This window comes from Aspergillus stella-maris (genome assembly GCF_047715825.1).
Source record: "Aspergillus stella-maris strain CBS 113639 unplaced genomic scaffold BDV14scaffold_63, whole genome shotgun sequence".
Classification (NCBI taxonomy): Eukaryota; Fungi; Ascomycota; class Eurotiomycetes; order Eurotiales; family Aspergillaceae; genus Aspergillus; species Aspergillus stella-maris.
Genome location: NW_027396857.1, coordinates 30,284 through 51,144, shown reverse-complemented (window position 1 = coordinate 51,144; position 20,861 = coordinate 30,284). Strand labels below are relative to the sequence as shown.

The 20,861-nt window shown below is 50.9% G+C and overlaps 10 protein-coding genes across 10 annotated transcripts; 4 read left to right on the top strand and 6 right to left on the bottom strand.

Annotated features, from left to right (window-relative positions):
• The first annotated feature begins 461 nt into the window (after positions 1 to 461).
• Positions 462 to 1,818, top strand: mde1 (methylthioribulose 1-phosphate dehydratase MDE1). Its single transcript, XM_073769884.1, has 3 exons — positions 462 to 768; positions 838 to 1,313; positions 1,370 to 1,818. The coding sequence occupies exons 1-3, from the start codon at positions 634 to 636 to the stop codon at positions 1,479 to 1,481; spliced, it is 723 nt and encodes a 240-aa protein (XP_073624461.1). The 5' UTR covers positions 462 to 633; the 3' UTR covers positions 1,482 to 1,818.
• BDV14DRAFT_180254 (sorting nexin 1) lies at positions 1,819 to 4,149 on the top strand. The gene is made up of 6 exons (XM_073769883.1): positions 1,819 to 2,027; positions 2,081 to 2,140; positions 2,207 to 2,682; positions 2,740 to 3,120; positions 3,173 to 3,775; positions 3,831 to 4,149. The coding sequence occupies exons 1-6, from the start codon at positions 1,994 to 1,996 to the stop codon at positions 3,990 to 3,992; spliced, it is 1,716 nt and encodes a 571-aa protein (XP_073624460.1). The 5' UTR covers positions 1,819 to 1,993; the 3' UTR covers positions 3,993 to 4,149.
• BDV14DRAFT_180253 (mitochondrial 54S ribosomal protein bL31m) lies at positions 4,150 to 4,986 on the bottom strand. Its single transcript, XM_073769882.1, has one exon. It carries the CDS (start codon positions 4,848 to 4,850, stop codon positions 4,347 to 4,349), a length of 504 nt encoding a protein of 167 aa, XP_073624459.1. The 5' UTR covers positions 4,851 to 4,986; the 3' UTR covers positions 4,150 to 4,346.
• A 101-nt stretch (positions 4,987 to 5,087) lies between these two features.
• Positions 5,088 to 6,400, top strand: BDV14DRAFT_180252 (flavin reductase family protein). Its single transcript, XM_073769881.1, has 2 exons — positions 5,088 to 5,293; positions 5,357 to 6,400. Exon 2 carries the CDS (start codon positions 5,553 to 5,555, stop codon positions 6,198 to 6,200), a length of 648 nt encoding a protein of 215 aa, XP_073624458.1. The 5' UTR covers positions 5,088 to 5,293; positions 5,357 to 5,552; the 3' UTR covers positions 6,201 to 6,400.
• Positions 6,401 to 10,133, bottom strand: BDV14DRAFT_180248 (putative ubiquitination network signaling protein). Its single transcript, XM_073769880.1, has 2 exons — positions 8,043 to 10,133; positions 6,401 to 7,987 (listed from the first exon to the last, which is right to left on the bottom strand). The coding sequence occupies exons 1-2, from the start codon at positions 9,751 to 9,753 to the stop codon at positions 6,672 to 6,674; spliced, it is 3,027 nt and encodes a 1,008-aa protein (XP_073624457.1). The 5' UTR covers positions 9,754 to 10,133; the 3' UTR covers positions 6,401 to 6,671.
• Positions 10,134 to 12,445: 2,312 nt separating this feature from the next.
• BDV14DRAFT_180243 (FKBP-type peptidyl-prolyl cis-trans isomerase) lies at positions 12,446 to 13,801 on the bottom strand. Its single transcript, XM_073769879.1, has 5 exons — positions 13,496 to 13,801; positions 13,383 to 13,403; positions 13,234 to 13,275; positions 12,541 to 13,175; positions 12,446 to 12,488 (listed from the first exon to the last, which is right to left on the bottom strand). The coding sequence occupies exons 1-4, from the start codon at positions 13,729 to 13,731 to the stop codon at positions 13,148 to 13,150; spliced, it is 327 nt and encodes a 108-aa protein (XP_073624456.1). The 5' UTR covers positions 13,732 to 13,801; the 3' UTR covers positions 12,446 to 12,488; positions 12,541 to 13,147.
• A 334-nt stretch (positions 13,802 to 14,135) lies between these two features.
• Positions 14,136 to 15,584, bottom strand: BDV14DRAFT_180239 (thioesterase family protein). The gene is made up of 4 exons (XM_073769878.1): positions 15,074 to 15,584; positions 14,977 to 14,981; positions 14,680 to 14,854; positions 14,136 to 14,619 (listed from the first exon to the last, which is right to left on the bottom strand). The coding sequence occupies exons 1-4, from the start codon at positions 15,434 to 15,436 to the stop codon at positions 14,263 to 14,265; spliced, it is 900 nt and encodes a 299-aa protein (XP_073624455.1). The 5' UTR covers positions 15,437 to 15,584; the 3' UTR covers positions 14,136 to 14,262.
• A 272-nt stretch (positions 15,585 to 15,856) lies between these two features.
• BDV14DRAFT_203678 (electron transfer flavoprotein regulatory factor 1) lies at positions 15,857 to 16,202 on the top strand (the record flags this gene model as incomplete). The annotated part of the gene is made up of 3 exons (XM_073774338.1): positions 15,857 to 15,902; positions 15,962 to 16,105; positions 16,186 to 16,202. The coding sequence occupies 3 exons, from the start codon at positions 15,857 to 15,859 to the stop codon at positions 16,200 to 16,202; spliced, it is 207 nt and encodes a 68-aa protein (XP_073624454.1).
• Positions 16,203 to 16,458: 256 nt separating this feature from the next.
• On the bottom strand, positions 16,459 to 18,083 carry BDV14DRAFT_122850 (class I SAM-dependent methyltransferase). Its single transcript, XM_073765930.1, has one exon. The coding sequence runs from the start codon at positions 17,917 to 17,919 to the stop codon at positions 16,705 to 16,707; it is 1,215 nt and encodes a 404-aa protein (XP_073624453.1). The 5' UTR covers positions 17,920 to 18,083; the 3' UTR covers positions 16,459 to 16,704.
• Positions 18,084 to 19,587: 1,504 nt separating this feature from the next.
• On the bottom strand, positions 19,588 to 20,786 carry BDV14DRAFT_122828 (amidohydrolase family protein). The gene is made up of 2 exons (XM_073765929.1): positions 20,594 to 20,786; positions 19,588 to 20,504 (listed from the first exon to the last, which is right to left on the bottom strand). The coding sequence occupies exons 1-2, from the start codon at positions 20,649 to 20,651 to the stop codon at positions 19,618 to 19,620; spliced, it is 945 nt and encodes a 314-aa protein (XP_073624452.1). The 5' UTR covers positions 20,652 to 20,786; the 3' UTR covers positions 19,588 to 19,617.
• Positions 20,787 to 20,861: the final 75 nt, after the last annotated feature.

Sequence of the window (20,861 nt, the reverse complement as noted above, 5' to 3'; positions counted from 1 at the left end):
TGATATAGATCTTCTGCAACAATTGGCTCAGTCCATGGGGAAAGCTCCGTCTAATGAATTAGAGTACCCAATGGGAAAGCCGAGGCCTGATCTATGTCTTGAAACTCGTCCAGCAAGAAGAAGTGTAATGAAGCATTGATTACCTAGTCTAGGAGCTATGTCGCTTTGGTGTGAGCACTGCTGTGTATTTACCAGATACTTGGAAACACTAGCATGTCAATAAAGCTTTCCTTCACCGTTATGCCTTGCTACAAAGCACAAATTGCTCATCTATGTAACATGCATTCTGTGATGTTTGAAATATGGGGCAATGATCGTAAATGACCGTCCACGACTGAGAGCAAGGGAGGGTGAAGCAATTGGGCGTTGTGGTTGGCTGGATGACAATGTTAAGGCGACAAGTGGGGGGCCGATTTGCAATACCCGATATTTTTTATGGCGTCAAGGACATTGCTGTATAACCCCTCCTCTACTGAATCGATTCTGTGAATCTTCTTTCCTCTTCATTATTCGCCTCTAGAAGTAACAAGGGCAGAGGAGCGATACTTAATTCCTCATCGCCGTGACGTTGAGCAATCCCAATTCCCCGCATTCAACAATATCTACAACACTTCCGACTACCATCGCATCGCAATGGCCGAAGAGGTCCAGCAGAACAACAATGACCACCTGGTCAAGTCCGACGACCCAGAGCACCCTTCAAACCTTATCCCTGAGCTCTGCCGAAAGTTCTACAACTGGGGCTGGGTAACTGGCACTGGCGGCGGGGTAGGCGCCCGTCGCATTCGAAATGCGCCCCGGTTAACTTCCAAACACTGGCTAACTTTCCTGGCTTAGACTTCGATCCGTCAGGGCGAGCACATTTTCATCGCTCCCTCTGGTGTGCAGAAGGAACTGATGCAACCGCACAACATCTTCGTCCTAGAGTTCCCCACCCCCAAGTACCCCCCCTCCGAGCGCAAGTACATCCGCAAGCCTCTTGCCTTGAAGCCCTCCGCCTGCACCCCGCTGTTCCTTGCAGCTTTTGAACGTGGCGCCGGCTGCTGTATTCACACACATTCCCAATGGGCTGTCCTGGTGACCCTCCTCGTTGAGCGGGAGAAGGGCCCCGATGGCATGTTTGAGATCAGCAACATTGAGCAGATCAAGGGTATCCCTAAGGGTCCGGGCAAGGGCATGCTGGGTTTCTTTGATACGCTGAAGATTCCGATCATCGACAACACTGCTTTTGAGGAGGATCTTACCGGAAGCTTGGAGAAGGCTATGGATGCGTACCCAGATACCTATGCTGTCCTTGTTAGGAGACACGGAATGTCAGTTCTTTCTACCCCTCATTGCTGGCTGCAGAAGATGCTAATCTGTTTGGAAGCTACGTCTGGGGTGACAACGTCGCAAAGGCAAAGACTCAGTGCGAGAGTCTCGACTATCTGTTCCAGCTTGCTGTTGAGATGCACAAGCTTGGTATTCCATGGGTCAAATAAGTGACAAGGCAAGGCTGCCGTCCTAAAGATGTTGCTATCCACGGGGTTATGAGGGGATGATATTGAAAATATGCATGAAGCGTTTGATGGAATTGCACGGTGTTGATGACTTCATTTCTGAGCTAGTAGAGCCACGTAGCCATGCACTGCAAATAAATATATATTAATTGGGAACTTGCTACAGACCATTTAGATCGGTAAAACCAAGACCGTCGCTCTTTTGAGCGGGAAAATGATGTCCAGAAAATAGTAACTCGGCAAGCAATGAGGAATGTTTTTACGGCGAGTATACAGAGGAATCATGGTGCCTTGATGGTTAGCGGGGAACCAGGCGAGCTATCCGCGGGCGGTGTTGAACCATCTGGCCTGCTGGTGGATTCTCCGACTCTCCAACTCCTCCGGCAACAGCTAGTCCACTGCTTCCAATATCACTCCTTCGATTCCTCTATATTTTGTGATCGTTGTTTTTTCTGTACTAGATACCCTTTGTCTTTTTCCAGTTCCGATTAATCATGGACTTGGACGGCGGAGATTCTCCTTGGGGCGGTAGGTACCAGGCAGTCATCATGCAGTCGCATCATAGCTAACCAAAGATGCAGATGTGCCCTCACAGTCCATCGGCAACCACAACGCATCTCGACCGGAGAATGAAGCACCCGGTATGTGATTTGTTGGCCCCTGATTACTTTTCTTTACCGGTGTACTGACATATTCGCATCGTACAGCTCCGGAACAATCCCCACAGCAAGAAGCTCCCCGATCGGTGCGACGGGGCCCCCGAGGCAAAGGCAAGATCAATGCGCAAGCAACAAAGTTAGAAGCCGTCGATGATACTTTTGACCCATTGGGCCCGTTAGGGGACAAGCCTGCTGAAGAGAGCCCGATCAGCCCTGAGCAAGCCCCCATCCCACCTCAGAAGGAGGCTTTTGCGGGTCGCAATGTGCGTCCGACGTCATCCGCCTCGCAGGCATCCAGCGGTGCTGGCATGATGGACTCGGTCAATCTGGAAGAGGACGGCACGGGCTTCAGAAACCCCCCGCCGGTGCAACCGCCAAGTGATGCGGAAAGCCAGAGGAAACAACAACAACCAAGCGTTAGCGTGGAAAAGGCCGCTCACCCAACTTTTGATATCTCCGTCGGCGATCCGCACAAAGTTGGTGATCTGACCAGCAGCCACATTGTATACCAAGTCAGGACCAAGGTAGGCGAGCAATCATAATATGAGACCCTTAGGAAGCGTGGGGCTAACATTCCGCAGACCACCTCAAAGGCGTATCGACAGCCTGAATTTACCGTTAGCCGACGATACCGTGATTTCCTATGGCTCTACAACTCCTTACATAGCAACAACCCCGGTGTGGTCGTTCCCCCGCCTCCTGAGAAGCAGGCGGTTGGCCGGTTTGACACCAATTTCGTGGAGTCCAGAAGAGCTGCATTGGAGCGCATGCTGAACAAGACTGCTACACACCCTATCTTGCAACATGATGGCGACCTCAAGATCTTTCTCGAGAGTGAGGCTTTCAATGTTGATGTAAAGAACAAGGAGAACAGGGAACCTGACCTAGGTCAAAGCAAGGGTATGTTCAGCTCATTTGGAATCAGCGTTGGTGGAGGTGGGAAGTTCATTGAGCACGACGATGTAAGTCAGCACATTACTCCTGGCAGACGACCCTCCGCTAACCTCGATGAAGTGGTTCCATGACCGCAAGATCTACCTCGATGCACTTGAGAACCAACTCAAGGCATTGATGAAAGCTATCGACACAGTTGTCGCTCAACGAAAGGGGCTATCAGAGGCTGCGGGTGAATTCTCAACCTCAATACAGTCATTAGCTGCTGTTGAGCTGTCTCCAATTCTCTCTGGCCCTCTGTACGGGCTATCGGACCTTCAGCTTCGCATTAAAGAGTTGTACGACCGCCAAGCGCAGCAGGATGTGTTGACACTCGGAATCACAATCGATGAATATCTCCGCCTGATTGGCAGCGTGAAGACAGCCTTCTCGCAACGACAAAAGGCTTACCACAGCTGGCATGCAGCCGAGTCGGAACTACAGAAGCGCAAGCACAGCCAAGAGAAGCTCCTTCGGCAGGGCAAGTCACAGCAAGACCGTCTCAACCAAGCCAACGCAGATGTGGCAGATGCAGAGAGAAGGGTCCACCAAGCAAGGCTACTGTTCGAGGATATGGGCAGGCTGATGCGAAACGAACTGCAAAGATTTGAAAAGGAGAAGGTGGAGGACTTTAAGTCTGGCGTGGAAACCTTCCTGGAAAGTGCCGTGGAAGCCCAGAAGGAGGTAAGACCTTAGACATCATATCATATCATCGACACCGCTAACAAAGTCTCAACAGTTGATTGAACTCTGGGAGACTTTCCTCCTGCAACTAGATGCAGGCGAAGATGGCAACCCTTTCTACCCATCCACAAACGAACAAAATGCCCCTGCAGAGTCGGCACCGGAAACTGCTCCCTCCGAAGCACCTACAAGTTCGACTGCCGAAGAGGAGGCATAAGTATGTTCCAATTGTTGTCCTGTACAAAAGACAAGCAGCGAATATCCCTTACCGTTAGCCCCTGTCGCTGGCCTCTGTATCGTATTATGATTTTTATGTTACGGCGAGTTGCGCAATCGATCTTCTACATAATTCATCAACGCAAATACCTGAAAGCTGGTGTATTCCCGATGTAAACAACCGTAAGAAGTGAAGCCTCAATGCGAATCTTGATGATGCTATGATATACTGTACAGGAGACTAGAATACAACCCAGAAATATAGAACAACAGTAGAGCAATCCCACTCACTCAGCCAATCCACGGCACATCTCCCAATATCTCCCCGATCCCCCAAAGCAAACCAACACCAAACTTATTTCTTCTTCGGCGGCTGACTCTCCTCCTGCCCAAACGAACTAATCAAATCCAACAAGTTATCATCCTCCTCCTCCGCCTCCTTAGCAGCCGCCTTCCTCGCCTCCTCCTTCTCCTTCTCACTGACCTTCCCGTCCTCCGTCACACCCACATTTGCAGAAGGCGCAGGCGCAGGCGTAGCATCCCACCCTCTACCGAACTTCGCACGGAAAGCAGCTAACCGACCGGCCTCGTCATCCTCCACATTCCTCAGCTTACTGCTGCTCGGGTTCCAGAGGAGCGAGTTGCGCGTATCACGGGTGGAGCGGTAAACGGGGAGCGGCGACGACGTGCGGTGCGTGAATGTGCTGCCGTCCGAGAGCGTAATCAGTTGCGTGAATGTGTAGGGACGCTTGGGGCGCCGGAGGAGCGTCGCGTGCCGGCATTGTGTGCAGATGAATGTTGTTGATGTTGAGATGGAGGGTGTGGCCGCTGTGCGGCGGAGGGTGGTGTGGAGGGACATTCCGAGTGATTTTGAAGCCCGCGGATTCAATTGGGTTGCAAAATTTATTCGGCCCTTGAGGAATTGATTGTTTGGGGTTGCGCAGGTGCGATTGGGCTGCTGCTGCTCGCTGAATGGTATGGTCTGGCTTGTATGGAGATTCTCGATGGAGAAATTTGGTCGGAGGTGAGGGCTTATGTAAGCGCCCCCAAACTTTTCTTTTCGGAGCGCATATGGACGCTCCGCGATCGCGAGATATGACGCAGCCAGGTTGCTAGCAGGTGTCAGTACCTGGAGAATGCTTTTTATTGTCTTTTCATGATGTACACTGGCGTTCTGCGATTAAATTCCTCAATTATTTCTCTTCTATTGTGCAACATCTGTCGTCGGGATGAAGCTCGTTTACTCCGGAGCTCGAGCTCGAGCTCTTGCATCGGCTTCTCGGGGCCTGAGGTCATATGAAGGTGCACCAGTTCAATCCTCAGTTAAGGACTTCGAATGAGGCTAATTTTATGGAATGAAGGAAGCTGGCGCATATATACACAATTATCTCGACCCTTACTGTCTAACCCATCTTCGCCATCGCAATACTATCTCCGCCGAACCCTCACCACCAAGCCCGCTCCATCATCACCACCATTCTCAACTACAAGTCACTCTAATACCCCCGTCAATGATACCTCATCTGAACCTATCCTTCTCTCAACTCAAATTCGCCTCCTCATGCGCCGCGTCCCTTACCCCGTTGCAATAATCACATCCACCGATCCTACGCTGTCCCCGACACAATCATCATCACAAACCCGCTACCGCGGCATGACAGTATCCTCCTTCAACACCGTCACTCTAACACCCGAACCCGTAATCTCGTTCAACGTCCGCCGGCCATCTGAAACGTTACATGCGTTGCTCTCGTCGGGACGATTCCTCGTGCATCTGCTAGCGACGGATAAGCGCGCCGCGGACCTAGCTAGGGACTTTGCGATGGGGAATCACAGAATTGCAGATGGAGATGGGAGTGGGATGAGTGGGTTTGAGTTTGTGGGCATTAGACCCTTTGAGGAGGGAGCGGTTGGCGATACCCCAGGCCCGGGAGAGGGAAAGACCGAGCCTCTTCCCCTCCCCATGCTAAGGAGCAAAAACAGTATCTCCGACGCAGAGCAAGAAGCAGAAACGGGCTTCTTCCCATTCATCTTCGAGTGCCGACTTTTACCGGACAGCATTGCTGAAGTACACGACCATACTATTGTCGTCGGGGGAATCGTTCGCGCGATTACAAGCGGCGACGCGGGGAGCGAGATCTCATCGAAGGATCTGTGCTTGACGTATGCGAATACGAAGTTCTTTGAGATTGGGGACGAGGTTGTTTAACTGATTGATCATGGCAATAACATTGGACGGATTGGGTGATATAGACTATACACGGATAGACCACCCGGATTTAAGTGCGGGTGAACCTGGTTGGAATAACTGTACATATACCATCTACAACCAAAGTGTACTATAGCTGGGCATTTCTCGGCTACGAATGGAACTACAAAAAGAAAGAAAGAGGAACCAATATAAGAAGCGTCAGAACCAAAATTTCTTTTCGGCAAAAACTATAAGCTAATTATGACTCTACACAACGAGCACAAGATCTATGCTATGCTATGGACCATAGGATAGGTAGGCGATGGGAGACTATATAACCACGACATTGCATTGCATTGCATTTCACTTCACTCCATCCGAAGCACGAGAGGAGAGGATCCACGGACCACGACGTTTTGCTTTTTGTGAGCTTGGCTGGCATTGGCGCTGACGTTACACCTTGACACTAGCACCGACACAACACCTCGTCTAGTTTCCTTTCCCACGCGCCGAACTGGGGCTGCCGCTGCCGCTGCCGCTGCCTCCACTGCCACCGCTACCGGTTCCGCTTGCGCGGCTGGCGGCGCGCTGGAAGGGGCTGGAGATGGGGCGGAGGCCAGGCCCATTGGCGAGCGGATTGCTGTCGGATCCAGAGCCGCGCCGGTTCTCATTGCCGAGCTCGAAGGGGTCAACGCCAAAGGGGGCACGGCGGCTTGAGAGACCATCGATGAACTCGGAGCCGTAAACGCTGCCTTGAGCCGACTTGTTGGAGAAGGAGCGGTCGCGGTAGACGAAGTCCGGGTCGAGGAAGGAAGCGGCGTTGCCGAAGGGAGAGCTTGAGAACGGCTGGTAGGACGGCGCTGCGATGGGGCTTGTCGGGTGGGAGGGCGCAGTGCCAACTGGGGATGACGCATGCTGGAGAGGGCTGGACTTCAGGGAGAAGCCCTGGCCTAGCAGCGAGCGGTGGCCGGTCAGGTTGCTTGTCAAAGAGCTCAAGGGCATGGTAGGCATGTCGGTGTATGAGCTCGTGCCTGGCAGTTCACCCTCAGGAGTTAGAGGAGCCGGCTCCATGAGCATTTGCTGCTGCTGCATGGCTTGTTCAATGGCTGTACACTGGTGCCACAATTGGCTGGTGCGCAGTTGATAGTCCTGGACTGCCTGGCTAATGCTTGCAAATTGCTCATTGAAGCCCATCTCCATCTTGGCCTGATCTTGCTCCCGGGCAAATTGTTCGGCGGCGCGGCGTTCACGCTCGTTGAGGCCCTGCGCATTGGCGGAAACAATCCGTTCGTACTGCTCGTTCACTCTAGTCCGTCGACCCTGAAGGCGTTCGCGTCGCTGGGCGGTAGATGTCAACTCAGATTCCAGGGCAGCCAAGTCGCGGGCATTGGCTGTGCGCGTGGCGGTTATTTCTGCCTTGGCTGTCTTCAGGAGCTCCAACTCCTGTTCATACTTGGCTTTCTGGTCGGCCCACTCTTGGTATTCCTCGTCCGGAACATTGCCCAGGTTGTCAATCTGGCTGTCCAAAGCGGCGGTTGCTTCTTCGGTCTGCTTGATGTTCCTTTCCAGTTGAAGAGAGCGTTGCTTTTGTCTGTTCTCATCCGTTCCGCTTTGAAGACGATTGTTGTAGTTGTCGAGCTCCTTCCTGATTTTCGAGATAGCAAGCTTATGGTCGTTCTTGGCTTTCCTAAGTCGCGAGCGCTTTTCGTTCAACTTGGCTTCGGCGTTACCAATGGAGTTCTTGAGCGTGGTGGTAGGAGAGGATGGCCGGTAAGAGGGTTGCGGAGGTGTAGGTACCGAGGTGGCTGTGGTTGCGAGATGTTAGACCCTTGAAAGCTGAAGACTGAGATTGAATCCTACCTTGTTCTGCGTCACTGGCCGGGGGAGTCTTGACGCTCGTGGCACAGACTTCCTCGTCGGTATCACTCTTGACGAAAGAGCAGGTGTAGGCGCAATTCGGGGCAAGACCCGAGACCTCGCCTCGCCAATAAACGATATTGGAACCCTTTGAAGAATCCTGCTCTTTATTAATCGTAGCCGTCGCCCATGGCGCACCGTTGACGCAGACGTAAAATGGCACCGCATCCTCATTATTCGATCGTCCATCTTCGGTGCCTGACACGGAACTGTCATCCGCGGCAGCGAAATCCCCCGCTGCGAACTTGATCGTCGAGCTGTCCACATTCGTGATCCACACAAGTCCATCGTCCAAAGATACACCCTGAAGATCCTCCTCGGTCGTAGTAAGTCCTCTAGTTGCTTTTGACAAGGCTCTAGAATGTTCATATTCCCTCATCACCGTCACCTTTGTGCTTGCTAATGCAGCCCAAAAAGGTTGGCGGCTCCGGACCTGATTCGCTTGCCTTCTTCGTTTTTTCGCCGAAATCAATCGATCCCTACCATCTTTGTGCGTCGTGGCAGTGATTATCTGACCATCAGGACCCAAGTAGGAAGAGACGCTAGCCGCAGACTCAAATGCCGAATCGATCTGTGTCTGGGAACCGGCGGAAGCTTCGGTATCGATACGCTTGCCTGATCGAGAGGGTGCCGGGGTCCTGTTCTTGGTCATTGATCGTCTTGCCATCGCCGTCCCAGCCTGTGCCAAAATATGTACAGCAAGCAAACTCCGCATCCAGCTCGGAGAGGATTGCGATTCGGTGCGCTTGAATTCGGCGGGCATGAGGTAAGAATAATGCGACAATAAGTCGGGACTAATGAGCTTCGCAGAGACGAGATGGCCGACCACAAAATCCTGTATGCCTTTGCTGCGTATAAGATGTAGGATTAGCACGATCCCCACACAAAGAGCATTGACGCCTCCATTTTTTCCAGCGCCGCCACCTCCAAGCGTGATGGCGACCTGGACATGGGCTAAATCGAGAGCGAAATTTTGAGCCCATGTCCACATGAAAAGTCCCCAGACGAGCAAGCAGAAACCATCCATCGCAATCATTGTTCCAAGCGAGGGTGTTCCAGCGGGGCCTTGAAAGATATCGAAGTTGGAGGTGAAGGAACCAGCAGCGGTACCGCTAGGAGGCATAAAAGTCAAGGACGCAAACAAGAATTGAACCAAGGTGAGAACCATCGGAGGGAGCTGCAGCAGAAAAATCAGAATGGCGATAGTGTCGTACATCGGGCAAGACCTGAGGATGGTGGATGCGAGCTGGAACGGGTTCACAGAGGCATTCGAGGTTGTCCGCTTGTCGGTACGACGTGACGCCTGGCCAACGAGCCCGCAATGGGACGCCACAGCACCATTCGTCTGCCCGTAAGACATGTCCGCATTCCCCTTCGCATATCCACCCAGGTAACCACGTCCGTTGCTGTCGGTCTTCGAGTTATCGGACGATCCGTTGGATTTGGCAGAGGTAGCTGATGCTTGGTCTCCAGATCGATGCGATGGCCAGTCGACCTGCGAAGACGGACCGGTTTCCGAGGCAGCGGCACCGTTATAGTTTGCGTTTAGATGTCCATTCGATTTTTGTTTGTTCGGTTTCTTCCCAGAGCCGCCGGACCCATGATCTTGCCGATTGCTATGACTCTTCCTAGCCGTAGCCGATGAACGTGGCATGGACGAAGGGAGCCAACACCCAGGTCCGAGTCAGCTTGGCAGAGAGAAGCCAAGGACTTGGACCAGGTGAGAATTGAAGACGAAGACAGTTCCAAAAAAGTTCGCGGGGAAGGACGGGAGAGGGATTGGCGGGAGACTCGGGGCCAGGGACTGCAGCAGTAAAATGAATGACAAGAAGGGAGAAACGGGAGAAAACAGGCAGAGATGAAGATACAAAAAGCAAAGAGGGAAAGAATTTGAATAATAAGATAGAGGGAAAGGGTGAGAAAGGAGATAAGTCGTGGCGTGGGGAAACGTAGAGGGGAGAGGGAGAGGAGAGAAGGAAAAATGAACGAGATTTGGTCGACCTTGGTTGGGTCTGGATAGCCAGAGAGACAGAGAGAGAGAGAGAGGCGGGAAAGCGAAAAAGACGAAACGAAGTGATCGTCAGAGCAAGGCAACTGTTGTGGCCTGATCTTGCAGGCAGGAAGTGCGTATGTATTGTTACAATACATGGCATAACCGTCAGCAGTGCATACATTGCATGTAAAATATTGTGTAAAACAAATACACTACATACACAATAACAGCGTCTGGATCCGGTTGGATCGTGCTACCATTTATTCTTAGAAAGTGTATCCGCTGGCGCAATTGAAGTCTGAACTACCTTAATTCTATCTTTAATCAATTTACTTTCGTCCACTACAATATGTGCGCTCAACGGCCTGAGTTGGAGCATCGTACTCGCATTCGGCGCAGAGAGCCAGGTTGGAGGCTGATTTGGCTCTGTGATAGTCAGTCATTGCGGCCTCCCGCCGACGGCGTGCCTTGGCTTGATACTAGCCGTCTATTCTTCAAAAATGCGTCTCACACAATCGCCATGAGGAAAGATGCGCATCAAGAGCTCGTATGGCAATATTGCAGCGCACACTGCCCCGCCACCATACCTGCGATGTCGGCCATTTGACAGGCTCCAGATCATGCCATACTGCCGATGGGTTACCGATCGACCTTTGGGATCCCGCTTGTCCCACTCTGGCGAAGTAGACGCATCGTTGTATAGCTGTAGAGCGTGCACGGGCGCATCTGGGGTATCATTTTCTTTCTGCAGAAACTATGGTGCGCACCGCTAGTCTATCTCATCCTAGGCTTGTCCACAAACAGACCAAGAGCCTTCCAGTCATGCCCTTGTTCAACTGCAGGGTTCGTAAGCTACTTCATAAACGTTAGAGATTTTCTAGGACCCCGCCTGCCATAGGCCAGGTCCGCCGAAATGTGCTTGGGCTAATACTGTTATCACACACCCGTGGTTGGTGCACGACCGGCAACTTGCCATGCATTTTGCTCTCTCCACCTACCATATCATCTAAGAAACAGCACAACAAGATGATGATCTGCCGATCTTGTCTCCAGATGGCTGGTCTTGGGGTTTGCGGGGTAAAGATACGGAGTGTGAGACGTGAAAAGAGATGAAGATCCCAAGCTACTTGGAGTATGGAGTGTCCATGACTGTTGATGGGAGTTAACGAAGTAGCTGTTGCCGTGGGTACGAGAAGGAGTACTTGGTAACCCGGAATTGCACCATGACATGTCTGCAAGAAATCCCAGATCTAGCATTGCATACAACCAGACAGAATACCCGGGGGAGGAGATCAGCTTCATATACCTTGGGCTGTTGGGCGGAAAAATGGCAGCGAGGCGCTACAGCGAAGCGCTACAGCGAAGCAGTGGGCTGAACTTGCCAAGTATCAGATCTTGACTGAGACGTCGCAAATGGGTCGTCTGCTGCCAAAAAGACCTTGACGGGTTTTGGGCTGGTGACAACCACTGACTCAGGAAGCCGAGGGTCTTTGATATGTAGACCAAGTGACCAACATATATGCACGCAGCTGGGTGATGATCGAATCATTTTAGAGGAGCATAGAACTGATAATGAACTTTAGTCAGTTCCGCCCTTGAAAGCGTGGGCTCGAGGCATAACTCCGTACTCCGGGCGATTGGCATGTAGCTTGCAATGCCTTGGCTTTGTGCGGAGAGGGCTCTTCCGATAAGTCTGTTGCACAGACTGGTCTTCCGACCTGGTTGGAGCCAAAATAGATGATCGACTTCTGATGCACCAACCGGCGCATTTTCCCAGAAGTCGGCAGTTCGATGGACGAATTGTCAATTTGGCCCCGCAGACGTTGTCAGATTGAGGTCAGATGATACACGTAGATAATTACTTCATATTGAGCAATTTGCGCCTGAGAATAACCAATCTGCCTATTCCTCATTGGAGTTCGAAGCAGCCACAAGCTGACGACTCGACGACTCGGACAAAGCCACAAATATGATTTCAGGAGGGAAGGACCAAAATTGGGTTGGAAAGTAAGGCTTGCCGATGGAGTCTGGTAGCGTTTGAGTTTCGGCCATGGCCCGACAAAAACGCATGGATGCGGAAACGTGAGCTCGAGCTGAGGGCTGAGGAACCAAAGTTACCAAAGTTTCGAACCAAATCTTCGCCTCGTGGTGGATCTGCTGAGATAATCAGGATTCGGCGCTAATTGGAGCTAAACGGTCGATCTTCAACTACTTCCTTGGCGGCCCGGAAAAGACCCTGGTTCGGAACAAGTCACGTTTCTACATACGTCTTAGCTCTGAGGTATGGCATGCTGATACCGGACTGCCGATAAATATAAAATGCACTACCTAAGCCACGTTTTTATTGATATTTCTTCGAGCAACTTCTCCTACAGTCCAACTTCAGACTCAACGAGGCGAGCTTGAATCTCCTCGAGTCAAAGTACCTGCGCTAACGTTTCAATCCAGCTTTTCCATCTAAGCGCAGATATCCGTCCTCACATGCACTTCCCAAAGGACAATAATGATATTTTCAACCAGAACACGGGAAGAGTAGTTGTCTATACTTGAGTTCCTCCAGCAGTAACATCTTAAAGTGTAAAGCTTGAATCCTTCTACTCAACGCGGGCGAGGAAAGAGAGACTACCTTGTGCAAGACCGGGGGTCGGAGGTGCATATTGTAAGTGCTGACTAGGTCGTCTTTCTCGCCCTTCTATCCACCTGTTATACGGTCAGGTACTTGCTAGACGTCTAAAATCACTTTAAATATACATTCAGTCACTGGTACAGGCTGGTACAGGCTTTACTGCTATGTCCAACGCCCTTGCCAATATATAGCTGTTCGACAGATTGCTCCTGTCGACAGAACCCCTTGGGAAAATCTACCTACATTTCGTACGAGAATGACTTCATCGATGAAACTATACCATCTGCTTCTGAAGTGAAGGAAAGATTCAGAATATCATCTTCTCAAAGGGATGGTTTTGTTTAAATGCTTGAGAAAGCCTAAGCTAACGTCGTTGCGACTCTCAACAAGCCACCCCGATTAGTATCATAAGTCATCAATTTCAGCCGCTTAGTTGATCTTGATGAGCTCGACCTCACTATATTGACCGTTAGTAAAACCACTCAAGGAGAGCCGCTAGAACAAGAGGAACTTACAACTTGAGGGTAGAGTTGGGAGGAATGACGGGAGGGAAACCCCTGTAGAAGAAAGTAAAGGTTAGCAACAGAGTCATGATTGACCCCAGCACCAAGCCAATTTTCGGAGCGGATCAATATGAGAGGTATATGTCAAGTATTTATCTCACCTAGCGCCATAGGCATAGTCACTGTTACCACAAACCATAATTAGCAATCCATTTGCAAAGTGAAAGCACATGGCATTTTTCAGTGGATATGAGCACTAGAAAACAAAACTTACGGAGTGCAGGTCAGAACGGCCTTCTCGCCGACACTGAGCTGAGGAACACCCTCATCCCAGCCCTTGATGACACGTCCGACACCGATCTTGGTGACGAAAGGGTCGTTGCGGTCGCGAGAGCTGTCGAACTTGGAGCCATCGAGGAGAGTCCCGGTGTAGTGCATGGTGACAGTGTCACCGGGCTTAGGGTAGTTGGTACCGTCACCACCACCGAGACGCTGGACTTCGACACCCATGATGAATGATTGTTTGAAATGCAGGTGAGTTTGTGTTTAAAGAGTGTTGATGTTTTGGAGAAAAGAGCTTGGAGGGGTAAAAGAGCAAAGCTACCTATGGTGGGGGTGGGGTAGATAGCGCCATGTGCACGTGACTTAAAGTTTCTACCTACCAATAGAATGCTTAGATTAGAGCTGCTGTTCGGGTTACGTGCCTCTATTTGAGGGCCTTGGTGGCGCTCCTAATGGTCTGTGTTTCGTTATTTTAAAGGTGAAGTTATAGAAATGACTTTGGGTATCCCATGTGAGGCTCCCCATTATCCAAAGCTGGTTTTCACAGTTTATTCCATCGTGGTACAGCATAAGAAAGGTGGTGTAACATATGCGCGAAGGAAGATATATATTAGTCTAGAACTTTCCATCAGATCTAGAACTCCTGATACCAATAGCTGTAGCCGACTTTGTGAACACGATATTCAATCAAGATATCTCTACTACATACATATACATAATATAGCAGATCTAACCAAGGGACTGATCCAAAAACAAATATCATTTTTTTGCAGACCCCGTATCCTCAACAGCATCCGCCCGATCCCAACTGCCAGTCTCCAACTTCCTGACTCTGGCCTCGATATCCAGGATCCGCTGCTGCCACTTTTTCTTCGCCTGTTCCTGAAGCTCCCATGTGGACTTCAGCTGGTTCATCAGGAACGGCGGGATAGCCGCTTTCTTGCCGAGCTTATAGTGGTATGTAACAAGGTCCTCGTGAACTCGCGCAGCAGGGCGCTGGCGCGATTCGGAGAGGATCATGGCCTGTAGCTGGAACGCGAATTGGGATGATTGGGATGATGACGGGTCGTGCAATAGTTTGTGGTAGACTGTTACTTTGTCGGGGTACTGCATTGGCTGTTATGGGTGTTAACAAATAAGTCTAATTTAGGGAGGCTATGTTGTAGGGAGACGTACAAACTTGTAGTCGATTTTGATACTTCGGAGAATAATCCCCAAGCCGCGGTTGCTGACAAGGTTCATCCAGTCGGCTTTGTGCTCGGGGTCGATGTACGTGGCGAAGTTGCGGGTGAAGTATACGCGCGCGGTCTCGGCGTAGCGGACATATGTGACGTTGTTGACATGGCCTATGAATAGCTGTTAGACTCAGTATTTCAACCTGTTCAAGGAAGAAGAGATGTACCCTTGTCCATAAATCAGCCATTATATCACTCATTAAGGTGGATCCAGTCACGGCGACCTTACCATGCTATCCTATACTCACAAACAGCAGCCATATACATATTAGCCACATTTTCAGTATTCCCGCATAGTCAACCCCGAATACAAGCAGTGTGAAAGCTCAGCATACCATCTCACCCCAGGCAACATTCTGCCTATATAGTCCTCTTCTTGTTGCATCCGTCAAGTATCCCTCACTCCCAGCAATAAGCTCCCGCCAGTCTCTCGCGATTTGTTGCATGATATCGCCCGCCTCTGTGATTTGATGCAGCTTTAAGCCAAACATCATACAGCGCCCAACTCGGCGCTTCGTCATGGTGAGCCATCGCGGATCAATGTCGTGGGGTTTCGGCGGTGTCGGCGTCTTGGAAATCGCGCTGGGGGGTTGGGCGTTCCCGATATGGGGGGAGGCCGAGAACGAGCGCAATGAGACTGCGGATTGAAGAGGAGTAAAGGAAAGAATTGAGCTCCGGAGAGCTGGTTTGCGTATCATTGTTGAGGATTGTTTGACGAACTGGAATTGCTTGAGCTTGAGCTAGGATAAGCTCGGTCTGGGGGATCTCGAGTTGGAGATGCGCGCGTTTACCCCACTCCTTTCGGCCGGGTCCTCGAGCTTCCAGAACTCAAAGACATCCGAGAAGCCTACTCTCGAATCTTAACAGGTTGTTTTCGAGAGCACCGGAAAATAGCCCATCATCTCTTCGATAAAATTAGTGATTTAGCATTCACCATTTCAGCCCCTCGTTGATCACCGACACCAACCGCGAGGCCGAAATCCAGATTGCTTGGCCTATACGACGTCACCTGCACTCCAGTTTCACAAAGCAAACATCTCAACCTCAACGACTCCCTCTCCTTGCAGAATCCCGCCTTCTTTTCGTTGTCTCCTCCACTTTATCTACATGGATACATCATGACGAACCCCGAGCTCCGTCGTCAAGTCATTAACATCTACAAAGGTCTGTTTATCTCAATTTCTCCACTCCGCCTACTTCTTGCTGATAAGACTTTCTCACAGAGCTCCTTAATATCGGCCGCGAGTACCCGCTGGGCTACGACTACTTCAGAACCAGGCTGCATCGTGCGTTTTCTAGCCAGGCGAATATCAAGGATGACGAAGAGATAAAGAAGGGGATCGCGAGGGCGGAGTTTGTGAAGAAAGGTACGTTATCGATTCTCACGTTCTAGTCTCATGCAGGAAATGTCGCATTGTTACTGACTTCTTCCTTGTGGGTTACGCAGAGATTGAAGCGCTGTAAGTTTGTCATACTTGAAATTCCTCTTTCCGGCTACGAACATACAGCTTGTCAGAGGGCATGTTTGAAGAGATTCAATCTTGTCATTTATATCATATCATCATCCGAATAATGGTGCTAATAAAGAGGAAATAGGTACTATCTCAAACGATATCGGGCGTTGAAGCAGCGCTATGGGAACCGATAATGCCAAACAAAGAGCGGTAAGATGTGGAAACGAAGAAACAAAGAAATGAAGAATAGGTCGTCGAATGGAAGTATACACCGAATCAGCAGAACAATACAAAAATATCGACCAAACTGAACTGAACCGAGTCGGGGTATCACCAATATATGAATGATGTGAGAGCAATGATGGTTGCTGTGATGCGCTGCGCTTTTGTGTCGTTCCTTCAATCCTGTCATCCTTACCAAAACACCGAAATACTCCCCTAGAGTTGAAATCATGTCTGTCTGTTACTTGTTGCTTGTTGCTTGTTGAATGTTGTACTCGTCGAGAGCTGCTTTATTTCTTTTGGCCCCACCAGGCGCTTACTTCCAAGCACTCTCCGTTGGCGAGGCCGCCCTTTGAGAATAGATCGCTGATCATCGTGGTCCACCAGCGGTCCCATTCGTCTCTGGTCTTGCCGCTGGCTTCCATGAGCATGGGCTCCATGCCTTCAATCATTTGAATGACGGTTATAAGGGCCGTGCGTCGGATGGATAATTGTGCCGGAGTGAGTTGTTTGCGCGGCCCACTGCCGTCTTTTCCGCCCTCTCGCTCCCAGCGTGGTTCGCCCAGAGGTATCGCAATGCGGCGACTTTCGACCTTGTCCAAGACATCGACTTCGAGACTGAATGCTAGGTTGATGGTGGCACATGGAAGGGTGGTAAGTTTTCGGCTGTCAAAAGCCTTCTCTATCCAAGAGTTGTAGTTTTGCAAGAACTTGTTTTGCGCGCCGGTAAAAGGTGTCGCAGCCGTGAATGTATACGTCGCAGTTGACTCTGCTGTTTCTTGTTCCTTTGAAGCTAATTTGCGGGCGGGCGCAGGGTTAGGAAGCAACGAGCGGAAAACCGAGTCGGAATCCCAGACTTCCAAAACACCCCCGGACCTAAGCACTCTCAATGGTTCAGCTAACCCCTGCGCCTGCTGGGCTGGGCTCAGAGGACACATAGCGGCGTCTTTTATGAAAACCAAGTCGAAATAATCATCCGGGAACGGCAGACGCGGCTTGCGCAAGTCATGTCGCTTAAATTGCCAGTTCACACCGTTTTTGCGAAGATCCGGTGCGACAGACACAATGTCAATTCCATAGAACGCAACATCGCGATGCCCACGGCGAGAGAAATAGTCATGGCACATGCTTGACCACAGCCCTGAGCCGCATGCTATCTCTAGAACTCGCTTGGGCGCTCGGTCGGGGAGGTAGGGGTTGCAGAAGGGGCCGCCGAACACGCGCATAAGCATGAGCGAGCGCAGGTTCTGGCGATGAATCTCGGGGAGATCGCATGGTAGCGGATAGTTGTTTTCGGGGTCTCGAAGATATGTGCGGTCGCCCTGGCGGATCAGAGGGTAATTGGTATAGTCATGGAGGGAGGTAAGGGAGGAGGTGGATGTCGCAGCCCACGGAGCTGAGCTGATCGCAGAATGCGTGGAATGAAGGTCAGACCCCGACGCTGCCGACGACAGGTTGTTGGGGTTGAAAGGTCCGGATCCAAGTGCTACCGACATCATGTCCATGTCGAGACAAGATTAGGCGTTCTCATCGATCGAGGTGGGAAATAGTTCAGTGAGGAGTCATGCTCATTCTCGCAGGAGGCAAGGATGATTTGATGAGATCACAGAGTATTAGCGCAAGCGGATGCTGCAGATTGGTGATTCATTGTCCTGCGGGAGAGGCGCGAACAATAAGAGCATATAAAGAGAGATAGTAGAGAGGAAAAAGAAAAGCGGCGGGGTGGCAGAGTCAGTGCACTGATCTGTAACGCATGAAAAAGGAGTTGATCGAGATGGAGCAGACTTGGAGAGGGGGCAAAACACTTCAAACACGCTATGCGAAAATTCGGGCATGCTAAGCCCAGGAGCACAGCAGCAGCATTCTTCCACAAACCATGATCGGATGAGGATTAGGGGCCCGTTGGGTCTAGCTCTTCTGCTCTTCTGCTCTTCTGGCTCTGACTCGTTTAAGGTTCAGATGTGTAATGCGCATGTCAGAGGAGTCTCTGTGCTACTGCTACTATACCTACCAGGTCGTTACCTACTACGTTGTTCTCTGCATTCTGCAACGATACTCTGTACCTACGGTCTGACCACCGGATCGTTAATCACTAATTGCTAATCCTCAGAATCCTCAGCCGGCAGGATCCTTCGCTTGAGGCCTTCCATCTAGCCTAGTCCCAAACCAGTCCTTGAAGATCCCCACATAACTATGGTAAGCCTGCCCGGTGCCCCATGCAAGAGTCTCGGCAGTCGAAGTGTTTTACGCTGCGATCACCGCTGCAGCCTGCAGGAGTACTAGTTGCAGTTGCCCTCTGCATGCTGAAAGAGAGTCCTCTTTCCACCTGCTCCACCGGTACTTTCGACACCTAACAGGTCTCAAGCTCGACAAAATAATCTCATGCTCAGCTTCGCCAGTGGAACCGTGCATAACCCGCTCGGTCAGCCCTCGGGGACAGCCTCCTTCTGCCGCGGCCAACCAACAACAAGCGAGTCTAACGTAGGTACACGCGCGGTCTAGTGGCGGATTTGCCCGTCCGGCGAGCAGGATTCATCATGCACACGACTATTCCTGTTACCAGTAATCCATGTCATCATGGAACTGATAACAACAGAAATCGTTGACATCATGATTTCTCGTGATAATTTTTACCTTGGATCCGGCGCGGCCGAACCGAACCAAATCCTGTCGATCTGCAGCCTGGACTGGGCAATGTGTCGGTCTTGCCGATGAGACACGAAAACCAGACAAGGTAGACCATGGAATTATTGGGCATAGATCGCTTCACTTCTCTCGCTTTGGTATTCAGGGTTCAAAGTTCAGACTCAAGAATTGGGCTTTCTGGATCGCAGTCCGATTGGATCCACTGCCACGGCTCGGATAACCCCATCCAATTCCATTATCATGCGTCGACCTGAGCTTGGACCACTGCATGAACAGAGGTTGACTGGCAGGATTCGATACCATCGATGTTCGGATCAATGAAGAGCCTCACTTATAGATGTGACATGTCAATAACACGCCAGGTCTCAATAATGGGGACAACCTACAGAGGCCAGGGTTCATATTGCTTCTTTGCAGCTTTATTTTGGCTGTGTATTGGAATGATTGGCTCTGTTTATCAGGGATGTTTGTTTCTGATCGACGGTTATTGCAGGTGACACGCAGCCTGCGGCAATAGAGGGTACGAGTCATGCGTTATTGACCAGGGTATATCCCGTTCATGCCGCCAGACGCGGGAACAATGTCTCTGCCGTCTTCCTAGTCGAAGCGAGCAATGCTTCGTCGTCTACAGCATCCCACTGCTTCGCAACAGTATCGTCCCTAATACAAGGGTAATCCGTCCCATACAGAACATGTCCCTCGGCCGCGAAATCAAACACAAGCTGCAGCGGTATCGCGCCCTCAACCAGCGCCAGATCAAAGTAAAACGACTTTGCCTCGCTCAATATCTCCCCCGATGACTTCTCAGTCGCTTGGGTCATCATATCAAGCTCTGCAATTCTCCCCGCAACAAAAGGAAGCGTACCGCCGCCATGAGAAAGAATGATTCGACAGTCCGATGCATGATGGCGCAAAGTATTTGTCAGAATCAAATGCACGGCGGCCCGCGTCGTTTCATGTGTCCAGTCCACCAGCGGCCGCGGGATAGTAAATGGCTCGCGAATGGACTTTGGGATGTCCTCCATCGTCGGATGCGTGAATACGACTGCCTTTCGAGCATTCAGTTCCCGCCATATAGGCTCGAAATCCGAGTGGCCGAGGTATTTGTCGTTATAGCTCGTCATCAGCCCAACGCCATCGGCCTTGAGAACGTCCAGCGCATATCTGATCTCGTCGATACAACTGTCCGTATCTAAAGCCGAAGGTAGGGCAGCGAAGAAGCCGAATTGCATGGGGTATTTATCGCGCAGCGAAGCGAAATATTCGTTCACTTCTCTCGCTACTGTTGCGGCTTCTGTGGGGGTTTCGGTCACGACGGCGAGGGGCATAGGGCAGGAGAGAATGGATGTTACAATTCCGTGACGGGACATGAAATCCAATGCTGTTTCTTCGTCCCAGTTGGCGGCTTTGAGGTTCTGTGCGCGCTCGGGATTTCGCTCGATGGCTGATGAGGCCGCGGGAGAGTGTCAGCATGAATTTCTGTATCCCGAGACTTCCAATCTGGCTAATGCTTAATCGGACGCGGGCACATACCTCGCTTGACAGCCGGGGCGAAAACATGGTGATGCGTATCGATCTTCAAAGATGCCATTGCTGTTGCAGGTCGGAGTTAGGTCGCAAGCTGTGAGTAGACTACTGGTCCATGGAGCGAATAGATGGGTATATATAACAAGAGCAGGGAAGCCCCAGCTTCCAGCACTAATATTGAACCATCGGTATATCGGTATACGGCCTACTGGGGGGTATGTTACACAAGCAGCAGTACATCGGGCCGATTCCTGCACTGGTTCATCGCGATGTC

Excerpts from the sequence above, each read along its gene's own strand:
- BDV14DRAFT_122828 (XM_073765929.1), bottom strand. The coding sequence starts at position 20,651 with ATGGCATCTTTGAAGATCGATACGCATCACCATGTTTTCGCCCCGGCT. Across the intron at positions 20,505-20,593 it reads CGCCCCGGCTGTCAAGCGAG|CCATCGAGCGAAATCCCGAG; the intron begins GTATGTGCCCGC and ends CGGCCTCATCAG.
- BDV14DRAFT_180254 (XM_073769883.1), top strand. The coding sequence starts at position 1,994 with ATGGACTTGGACGGCGGAGATTCTCCTTGGGGCG. Across the intron at positions 2,028-2,080 it reads CGGAGATTCTCCTTGGGGCG|ATGTGCCCTCACAGTCCATC; the intron begins GTAGGTACCAGG and ends CCAAAGATGCAG. Across the intron at positions 3,776-3,830 it reads CCGTGGAAGCCCAGAAGGAG|TTGATTGAACTCTGGGAGAC; the intron begins GTAAGACCTTAG and ends AAGTCTCAACAG.
- BDV14DRAFT_180243 (XM_073769879.1), bottom strand. The coding sequence starts at position 13,731 with ATGGGTGTCGAAGTCCAGCGTCTCGGTGGTGGTGACGGTACCAACTAC. Across the intron at positions 13,276-13,382 it reads GACTATGCCTATGGCGCTAG|GGGTTTCCCTCCCGTCATTC; the intron begins GTGAGATAAATA and ends TTTCTTCTACAG. Across the intron at positions 13,176-13,233 it reads CCCAACTCTACCCTCAAGTT|TGAGGTCGAGCTCATCAAGA; the intron begins GTAAGTTCCTCT and ends CGGTCAATATAG.
- BDV14DRAFT_180239 (XM_073769878.1), bottom strand. The coding sequence starts at position 15,436 with ATGATACGCAAACCAGCTCTCCGGAGCTCAATTCTTTCCTTTACTCCT. Across the intron at positions 14,620-14,679 it reads TCAAAATCGACTACAAGTTT|CCAATGCAGTACCCCGACAA; the intron begins GTACGTCTCCCT and ends CACCCATAACAG.
- BDV14DRAFT_122850 (XM_073765930.1), bottom strand. The coding sequence starts at position 17,919 with ATGGACATGATGTCGGTAGCACTTGGATCCGGACCTTTCAACCCCAAC.
- mde1 (XM_073769884.1), top strand. The coding sequence starts at position 634 with ATGGCCGAAGAGGTCCAGCAGAACAACAATGACCACCTGGTCAAGTCC. Across the intron at positions 769-837 it reads TAACTGGCACTGGCGGCGGG|ACTTCGATCCGTCAGGGCGA; the intron begins GTAGGCGCCCGT and ends TTCCTGGCTTAG. Across the intron at positions 1,314-1,369 it reads CTTGTTAGGAGACACGGAAT|CTACGTCTGGGGTGACAACG; the intron begins GTCAGTTCTTTC and ends TCTGTTTGGAAG.
- BDV14DRAFT_180253 (XM_073769882.1), bottom strand. The coding sequence starts at position 4,850 with ATGTCCCTCCACACCACCCTCCGCCGCACAGCGGCCACACCCTCCATC.
- BDV14DRAFT_180248 (XM_073769880.1), bottom strand. The coding sequence starts at position 9,753 with ATGCCACGTTCATCGGCTACGGCTAGGAAGAGTCATAGCAATCGGCAA. Across the intron at positions 7,988-8,042 it reads GGCCAGTGACGCAGAACAAG|CCACCTCGGTACCTACACCT; the intron begins GTAGGATTCAAT and ends TCGCAACCACAG.
- BDV14DRAFT_180252 (XM_073769881.1), top strand. The coding sequence starts at position 5,553 with ATGCGCCGCGTCCCTTACCCCGTTGCAATAATCACATCCACCGATCCT.